We start from the raw sequence: 10,266 nt of genomic DNA on the forward strand, positions 1-10,266 counted from the left end.
TCAAATGGAGTATTTCGGTTCTACTCACTCTGTTCCACCTCCTTGTTTGGATTTACAGAACCTCAAACAAGTCTAGATAGACATTGATGTGAAGTTTGGAAAAGAACCACGCTACCGCTCTGCCTGCTGAAAGCTCAGATATTCTCCTGGTGAGAAGAAGACTGATACCCATAGAGGTTGAGAAGAAGACTAGCCAGACATCCTCTTCTCTCCTCTCCTCTCCTTGGACACCAAATACAGTCCGGTTGTTATTCCTGCAGCGTAAACATGTCTCCAGCAAAGTCCAGTGGTCAGTCTGATGCTGTTCAGTCTTTATCTAGTGGGAAGTCTGTTGCTAGTCAGTTCATTGCTAGTCAGTCTATGGAACCACTTCCCATGGGGCAGTCTGTGTCTGGTCATTCTGTGGATGGTCAGTCTCTCTCCACTGGGCAGTCTATGGAATCTCTCTCTACAGGTCAACAGGATACGTCTGTTCCTTCTCTGTCCAGTCTGCTTATGGCTGGTCAGTCTGAGCCTGCTCCTCTGTCCATCTCCTTCTCTGCATCAGGGTTCCAAGCCACTTACCAGTTGGGTGTGGCCCAGAGCATGTTGGACCTGGCCCCGTTGGTGCTACAAGCAGCCCCTAAGGTAATGGGGGCCTCGGCCGGGTCCCTGGTAGCTGCTGCTTTGGTCTGTGGATCCAGCCTAGGTGAGAAGGTTTATTTGGTACATTACATTGTTAATGTTTTATTGTTGGCTGAAGGTACATGTAATAATACATTGGACTAATAGAGTGATTTTCAAGGACCCAAAGTCGCTTTACAATAAAACTTTTAGTTTTTTTTAAGAATACATGTATGGGGGTTTCATTGGCAGGACGGGAGAGGGAGGACCAGAATTTGGCATTGTTTGCTGAGGTCGAAGAATGAGGGTGGAGTCCAGGATTTGATTTGATTTATTAGGATCCCCATTAGCCAACGCCAATGGCAACAGCTAGTCTTACCGGGGTCTGACACATAATGAAGAATACATTATAAACAAAAGACTCAACAAATTACATGACATTTAAAAACATTAACACTGTGTGTGTGTGTGTGTGTGTGTGTATCTATTAGTTACACATACATGTCAGTACATTCACACAACAAGTAGGTCACATGGGGCAGAGGCATTGTGCTGTGAGGTGTTACATTATAAGTTTTTTAAAACCAGGTTTGCTATTCACTTGCACTATATAAGATGGAAGGGAGTTCCGTGCACTCATGGCTGTTTCCTTGAATTTGTCCTGGACCTATGGACTGTGAAAAGACCCTGGTGGCATGTATGATGGGGTAAGTGTGTGTGTCAGTGCTGTGTGTAAATTGACTTTGCAAATCATTTGGAATCTCCAACACATTGTTTCTTATAAAAACAAGAAGTGACGCAGTCACTTTCCTCAACTCTTAGCCAAGAGAGACTGGCATGCATAGTATTAATATTAGCCCTCTGATTACAATGAAGAGCAAGACCTGACGCTCTGTTCTGGGCCAGCTGCAGCTTAACTTGGTCTTTCTTTGTGGAGTGTGGTGTCAAAAAAGCAGAGAATCTCTTTATTACAGACAAACCTCTCCCAATCTTTACAACCATTGAATCTATAGGTTTTGACTATGATATTTTACAATCCAAGGTAACACCAAGTAATTTAGTATCCTTATTAACTTCTCTAGGGTATGTGGGACAGTAGCGTCCCACCTCTTCAACAGCCAGTGAAACTGCAGGGCGCCAAATTCAAAACAGAAATCCCATAATTTAAGTATTTTACACCATTTTAAAGATACACTTGTTGTAAATCCAGCCAAAGTGTCCGATTTCAAAAAGGTTTTACGACGAAAGCACACCAAACGATTGTTAGGTATGAGCCAAGTCACAGAAAAAGACAGCCATTTTTCCAGCCAAAGAGAGCAGTAACAAAAAGCAGAAATAGAGATCAAATGGATCACTAACCTTTGATGATCTTCATCAGATGACACTCATAGGACTTCATGTTACACAATACATGTATGTTTTGTTCGGTAAAGTTCATATTTATATCCAAGAATCTGAGTTTACATTGGCGCGTTATGCTCAGTAGTTCCAAAACATCCGGTGATTTTGTAGAGAGCCACATCAATTTACAGAAATACTCATAATAAACATTGCTAAAAGATACAACTGTTATGCATTGAATTCTAGATCCACTTCTCCTTAATGCAACCGCTGTGTCAGATTTCAAAGAACCTTACGTAAAAAGCACACCATGCAATAATCTGAGTACAGCGCTCAGAGACCAATACAACTCAAAGAGATATCCGCCATGTTGTGTAGTCTACAGAAGTCAGAAATGGCATTATAAATATTCACTTACCTTTGATGATCTTCATCAGAATGCAATCCCAGGAATCCCAGTTCCACAATAAATGTTTGTTTTGTTCGATGAAGTCCATCATTAATGTCCAAATACCTCCTTTTTGTTTGCGCTTTTAGCCCAGTAATCAAAATTCATGAAGCGCGATCACTAGGTGCAGACGAAAAGTCAAAAAAGTTCCGTTACAGTCAGTAGAAACATGTCAAACGATGTATAGAATCAATCTTTAGGAAGTTTTTATCATAAATCTTCAATAATGTTCCAACCGGAGAATTCCTTTGTTTTCAGAAATGCAATGGAACGCAAGCTAACTCTCTCACATGAACGCGCCTGGTCAGCTCGTGGCTCTCTGGCAGACCTCTGACTCATTCCCCTCTCATTCGCCCCCACTGCACAGTAGAAGCCTCAAACAAGGTTCTAAAGACTTTTGACATCTAGTGGAAGCATTAGGAAGTGCAATATGACCCCATTTCCACTGTATCTTGGATAAGCAAAGTTGAAAAACTGCAAACCTCAGATTTCCCACTTCCTGGTTGGATTTGTTCTCGGGTTTTTGCCTGCCATATGAGTTCTGTTATACTCACAGACATCATTCAAACGGTTTTAGAAACTTCAGAGTGTTTTCCGTCCATATCTACTAATAATATGCATATCCTAGCATCTGGGCTTGAGTAGCAGGCAGTTTACTCTGGGCACGCTTTTCATCTGGATGTGAAAATACTGCCCCCTACTTAAAAGAAGTTAACAGTTGTTTTGAGAGCGGAACAAATCATGCTTCATTGACAGCATGGTCAATTGTAAATTTTTATCACTTAAGCTTGGAAAAGAGACCCTTATACCCAGACTTGGGACCACACAGCCACTCCACTGAAAAGCAGGCTAGTGATTGCTTTGCAATGCTTCCAGTTAGCCACTGATTCCTTCCAAACCACTCATTGTTGAATTAGGAATTTCCAACTTCTTGTGTAATGTTTATGTCCAATGGCAGATGAGCACCGCTAAGTTCTATCTATAATTTCACTTCATTATTTATCTTTCTATGACAATGATTAACTTCTTATGGCTGAGATCCCGTTAACGGGATCGACTTGACAACAGCCAGTGAAAGTGCAGGGCGCCAAATTCAAACAACAGATATCTCATAATAAACATTGATAAAATGTTAAGACATCATTCAAACAGTTTTAGAGACTTCAGAGTGTTTTCTATCCAAATCTACTAATACTATGCATATCTTAGCTTCTGGGACTGAGTAGCAGGCAGTTTCCTCTGGGAACCTTATTCATCCAAGCTACTCAATACTGCCCCCAGCCATAAGAAGTTTAAAAAGGATTTGTCAGAAGATTGTCGACTTGATTCATGATGATGACTGCTAGATCACATTTTGAAAGCATGATGTTGACATGATCACTCCAATCAAAGCTACTGTAGATATAACGTGATTTGATGTCATTTTATCTGTGGCCAATGACCTTGAGCCTTCTTGGATGAGCACTTCTAATGTAACGCTATGGCAGCACCCAAGGGGCTTGAATATTCAAGCTCTACCCTAGACTTGGCGGTAATGTGGTGTCCCCATGGGTGACAGAACACTGAGCCAATCATGGCGCAACTAGAGAACATTACCAACTCCTGGCTGACCCACCACCACAGAAAGCACTGAGCTAAGCTGAAATACCTGAATTTGAATTTTGGAGCTGCCTTACTCAAGAAAGCAAAAAAGTGACCATGTTTGCATGCGGCTTTATTAAAACTCAATGATTATTTTATTTTTTTACATTGTTCGCAAACTATTATGTGACACATATTAATGCCAAAATAACATGCAAAAACATTAGCTAAAAATGTGGGGCTCAAAACAGGTCGGTCCCACCTGCCCTGAATGACGGGTCGCCACTGATCTAATCAGATAAAATGACTAACAAATAGCCTACCAAAATGTCAGAAATTATAAGAAGAAACATATCTTAATCAAGCATAACAAATCCTGCACCACCTGTCAGAAAATTGTTCTGCCATCTTTGACTGAGGCATATAGCACATGTTCTATATTTGCAGGTTAGGGTCGGGTGGAGGCCTCAGATTTTCACTTTTTTACATATAATCCGGCGTTGTGGATGGGTTATTAGCGAGGTGAACAAACAGCTGAGCCGTGCACAACTACTTGGGGACAGACACCCTGTAAAAGTGTAGCTGAGTCTGAGGTGTGGCCATTGAGGGAGATGTAGTGGGTCCCAGTATGTGAGGTATGATTGTAGCCAGGAGAGTGCAGTGCCCTCAACACCCAGACCCTGATGTAATGTGAGATGCATTGATTCATGGTTTAATCACACTGCAAGTGTAGCTTACATCTGTGCCATGCAGACTGTATGTCATGCTGACTGTCTATGCCTGTCTCTCTGTGCCTCTGTCTGTGTGTGTGCTGTGTTGACTGTGTGTCATGCAGACATGGTGCGTGATGAGATGCTGAGGTTTGCGCTGCAGAGGAGGGGGCCACTGCAACCGGCGGGGAACGTGTTTGTGTGGATAGAAGGTCTGTTGCGCCACTCGCTACCAGACGACGCCCACATCCGGGCCAGTGGACGCCTCGCCGTCGTCATGACGCGCATCCCAGATGGACAGAATACTGTGGTGTCAGAGTTCACATCCCGAGAGGACGTTGTGCAGGTGTTTGGGCGGGGGTTAAGTGCGTGTGCTTTGCTATAGACTATGACATTAACCTCTCTAGGGTACGTGAGACGGTAGCGTTCCACCTCTTCAACAGCCAGTGAAACTGCAGGGCGCCAAATTCAAAACAACAGAAATCCCATAATTAAAATTCCTCAAACATACATGTATTTTACACCATTTTAAATATACACTTGTTGTAAATCCAGACACAGTGTCCGATTTCAAAAAGGCTTTACGACGAAAGCACACCAAACGATTATGTTAGGTGAGTGCCTATTCACAGAATAACACAGCCATTTTTCCAGCCAAAGATAGGATTCACAAAAAGCAGAAATATAGATAAAATTAATCACTAACCTTTGATGATCTTCATCAGATGACACTCATAGGACTTCATGTTACACAATACATGTATGTTTTGTTCGGTAAAGTTCATATTTATTTATATCCAAAAATCTGAGTTACATTGGTGCCTTATGTTCAGAAGTTCCAAAATATTCTTTGATTTTGTAGAGAGCCACATCAATTTTCAGGAAAATCATAATAAACATTGCTAAAGATACTCATAATAAACATGCTAAAAGATACAACTGTTATGCATGGCATTATTAGATGCACTTCTCCTTAATGCAACCGCTGTGTGAGATTTCAAAAAAGCTTTACAAAAAAGCAAACCATGCAATAATATCTGAGTCGGCGCTCAGAGCCCAATCAAGACACAAATATAGCCGCCATATTATGCAGTCAACAGAAGTCAGAAGTAACATTATAAACATTCACTTACCTTTGATGATCTTCATCAGAATGCACTCCCAGGAATCCCAGTTACACAATAAATTTTTGTTTTGTTTGATAATGTCCGTCATTTATGTCCAAATTCCTCCTTGTTGTTCTAGCGTTCAGTACACTTTCCAAACTCACGACGCGCAGGCAGGTCCAGCGGAAAGTACGGACGAAAACTTTAAAAAGTTGTATTACAGTCCATAAAAACATGACAAACGTATTGAAAGTATTGAATCAATCTTTAGGATGTTTTTAACATAATTCTTCAATAATGTTATAGATTAACTATCTTCAAAGTAATGACTCGGGACGTCGGGTTTGATATGAAAGCTTCTTTTAGTAATAATTCTTGATCACTTACATTTAAACCTGTTAGGGCTGCAAGCCCGACACCGGTACACCTATGACAACATCCAGCTCAAATGCAGGGCGCGAAATTCAAAATCTATTTTTTTTAAATATTTAACTTTCACACATTAACAAGTCCAATACAGCATTTGAAAGATAAACATCTTGTCAATCCAGCCAACATGTCCGATTTTTTTAATGTTTTACAGAGAAAACACCACAATATTATTATGTTAGCACACCACCAAATAAAAAAGAGGACAGACATTTTCACAGCACAAGTAGGATGCAAGTAGCAGCACAAGCCAACCTAACTAACCTAGAACCAACCTAAATAACCTAGAAAAAACTACCTCAGATGACAGTCCTATAACATGTTACACAATAAATCTATGTTTTGTTAAAAAAATGCATATTTTAGCTATAAATCAGTTTTACATTACTGCTACCATCATAGCTACAGTCAGAAATCGCACGGGAGTAGCCAGAGAAAATAGACACCAACGTCAACTACTTCTAATTACTCATCATAAAACATTTCAGACAATAAATGGTGGATAGCTAATGAAAGACAAATATCTTGTGAATACAGACAATTATTCCGATTGTTGAAGTGTTTACAGCGAAAACAAAAATATTCGTTATATTAGCTTACTACAATAGCTAGCACACAGCAACATTGATTCTAGTCAAACGGTAGCGTTAGCACAGTTCGACAGATATATGAAAAAGCATCACAAATTGGTTCCTTATCTTTGTGGATCTTCCATCAGAATGTTCTCCAAGGGTCCTTTGTTCAGAAACGTCTTTATTCGATCCAGAACGAACAATTTCCCCTCTGAATTAGCAAGCACACTGGCAGTGCGACGCTAACCTCTCCATCTTGAAAAAATTATTGCGTCGCATCACGTCTAAAGTCCAGAAAAACATTTCAATAATATAATTAAAGTATATTGAAATAACATACTTTAGGATGATATTGTGACATGTATCAATAAAATCTGAGCCAGAGATCATATTCACCTTTACAGAGTGTTTTCCAGGAGCCGAGTCCAGGTGCTACTTCGCGCCCAGAAAGAAAATAAACTGCGCAACACTCAATCAAAGAGGCTGTGTTCAAATACAGGATGAGATAATCAACTGATTTCAACTCTCACTTCCGCATGACACCCAGAGGAAGGCGTATGACGTGTTTCTACAGTCCTAAGTGACATGCCCTTTTATAGACAAGGGCTCGAAGAGCGACATCGATTTTTGGAAATCTCACTTCCGGATAGGAAATGGACTGTAAAAATAGCTCTGTTCCACTTAGAGAAATAATTAAAACGGTTTTAGAAACTAGAGACTGTTTCTATCCAATAGTAATAACAATATGCATATTGTAAGAGCAAAAATTGATTAAGAGGCCGTTTGAAAATTTGCACATATTTTCCAGTTTTTTCAATACGCCCCCTACAGCCATAACAAGTTAACAACTTTGGATTCTACAAAGCAATGCTAAAATGCTAGCGCAAAGGAGCCAAACGTAATCACCTATTAATTGAACTTAACTAGCGCGTTCACTCTCTACTTCCTGTCGCAAGGCATTCTGGAACTTGCAGTCAAAAGCGTAATTCAATACTAACCAATACAATTACATATGTAAATAACTGTAAGAAATATCTTTAGATACAGCTCAATGAATTAACTTAAACATTAACTCTGTAACACATTAAAGTCAAACATCCTCCCCCCCCGATGAACAACTGTGTTCATCTAGATCTCTAGGCAGATAATCAACTGAATAGTCTCTCAACAAAGTCCCTGAAACAGTACGAACTGAACATGATCTAACTAGGCCATCTCGGCCTGGAAACAGTTCCTCAATCTTTCCTAGTTTCCAGGTTTGTCTGGGTGTGTTATCTTCTCCAATGAGTACAACGTCACCCGCTTTCAGTGGGGTGGGCTGTGGTGTATCACAGCGGTGTGCTGACTTTAGATCCAGCAAGTAGTCTCTTCGCCAACTGTTCCAGAAACTGGTCACAAGTCTCTGCCTGTACTTCCATCTGCGTGTCATGTCCTCCTTGTTTAGCGTTGGGTGCTGAGTGTCAGCTGGAAATTGCTTTGGAGGCAAAGAGGTTAGTCGTTTACCCACCAGGAAGTGTGCTGGGGTCAGGGGTTGTGGTTCATCCACTTCATTGTGCACGAAGGTCAGAGGCCTAGAATTTAGAATAGCTTCAACCTCTGTCAGGACTGTGCACATCTCTTCAAAGTTGAGTGAAGCTCTCCCAAGAACCTTTCGCAGGCATGTTTTCACTGACCTGACAAGTCTTTCCCAGAATCCGCCCCACCAGGCTGCTCGCTCGGCGATGAACCTCCAGGTGATGCCCCTTTCTGAGAAGAAAGCCAAAAGTTGGGGCTCTTCGATTGCCTTCCACAGCTCTTTCAAGTCCTGATCAGCTCTCTTGAACGTTTTTGCATTGTCTGAGTAGATTACCTTGCATAATCCTCTCCTTGAGATTAATCTTTTTAGAGCTAAAAGGAATTTCTCTGTTGACTGATCTGAGACCAGTTCCAAATGCACTGCTCTGGTTACAGCACAAGTGAACAGTRCAATGTATGACTTCTTCACAGACCCATTTTCTTTCACATAGAGCGGTCCTGCAAAATCCACACCTGTGACTTCAAATGGTGGCGATTCAGTTATTCTGTCTTTTGGTAAAGGCGCAGTGACCTGCTGTCCGGCCCTTGCCTTGAATCTTTTGCACACTATACATCTTGCCACTGTACTCTTGACTAGCTGCCTAGCACGCAAGATCCAGTATCGCTCCCTGATTTGTACTAGAGTGTCTCTTGCTCCAGAATGCATCACCTGCTCATGGTGGTACTGTATCAGCATTTCTGAGTATCTGTACTTGTTGGGCAGAACCCATGGGTGCTGCTCTCTGAATGTGAAGCTGGACTGTTGCAGTCTTCCTCCTACACTGAGTAGTTCGTGTTCGTCCAGGAGCGGTTTCAGTTCTCTGATTTTACAGTCATTGTTTAGGCTTTTCCTGCCTTCAGTAGTTTGATCTCCTGTCCAAAACTCTGTTGTTGTGTTACCTTAATCGAGGACTTTTCTGCATCGAACAGTTCGTCAGCAGTCAGTTCACCTTGTATCTTTATGGTTGTACGAGCATTGGCTATGAATCTCTTTATCCAGGCAGTGACTCTGAACACTCTTTTCAGTTTGCTGTACCTTTCAAGCTCCAACACAGGTTCAGGGATGTCTGTGCTGTTTGCTGCGAGTTGTACAGTAACCTGGCAGCTGGACTTGAGTTCTATATTCACCTCTTCCGGAACCTTGTTATCGTCAGTCTCTTCGGACTGATTGGGTGATATCAGAATTCTGGGTCCATTCCACCATAGCTCGCTCTGTATCAAGTTTCTAACAGTTTGTCCTCTTGTAGGGAGGTCAGCTGGATTAGTTTTCCCTTCAATATGTGACCATGACTCTGGATTGGTCAAGGACTGGATCTCCATCACTCTGTTCGCAACAAACTGTTTCCATTTCTGAGCTGAGCTGCAAATCCAATGCAGCACGATCATCGAGTCTGTCCACATTTTGATCTGTTTTTCTTCCATTTTCAGTGTGGTCATCAAGTTGTTTGCGAGTCTCGCTCCAATCACAGCTCCCATGAGCTCCAGGCGTGGCAGCGTCATTTTCTTGAGTGGGGCTACCCTGGACTTGGATGCGACTAGACTTGTTGTTTCCCGGTCTTGTGATTCACCTTGCAAGTAAGCTACTGCACTGTAAGCCCTTTCACTTGCATCACAGAACACGTGTAGTTTCAGAGTGTGGCTATTATGTGGCCGCATGTCTGTTCTGTACCACCTTGGTATGGTGAGCTGGTGTAACTGGGGTAGTTCTGAACACCACTGTTGCCATTCTCGTGTCAGATCAGGTGGTAATTCTTCGTCCCAGCTGAGTCCCCTCTCCCACATTTCCTGGAACATGCATATTTTAACAACTTTAGGATTCTACAAAGCAATGCTAAGGATGCTAGCGCAAAGAGGAGCCAGAACGTATCACCTATTAAATTGAACTTACATAGCGCGTTCACTGCGTGCGGTACTTCTGTCGC

General features: G+C 41.7%; 2 protein-coding genes across 2 annotated transcripts in view; one reads left to right on the forward strand and one right to left on the reverse strand.

The window, feature by feature from the left end:
* LOC111960705 (tsukushi) overlaps nt 1-10,266 on the reverse strand; it is a 295,864-nt gene that overhangs the window by 193,377 nt on the left and 92,221 nt on the right. The gene's annotated exons all lie outside the window — the stretch shown is intronic.
* Nucleotides 268-10,266, forward strand: part of LOC111957907 (patatin-like phospholipase domain-containing protein 4) — a 19,813-nt gene continuing 9,814 nt past the window's right edge. The window contains exons 1-3 of the mRNA XM_023979005.2: nt 268-289; nt 455-688; nt 4,809-5,029. Of these exons, the coding sequence (XP_023834773.2) occupies nt 268-289; nt 455-688; nt 4,809-5,029 (477 nt within the window). The remainder of the gene's footprint in view (nt 290-454; nt 689-4,808; nt 5,030-10,266) is intronic.

This window comes from Salvelinus sp. IW2-2015, linkage group LG4p (genome assembly GCF_002910315.2).
Source record: "Salvelinus sp. IW2-2015 linkage group LG4p, ASM291031v2, whole genome shotgun sequence".
In the NCBI taxonomy this organism is placed as follows: domain Eukaryota; kingdom Metazoa; phylum Chordata; class Actinopteri; order Salmoniformes; family Salmonidae; genus Salvelinus; species Salvelinus sp. IW2-2015.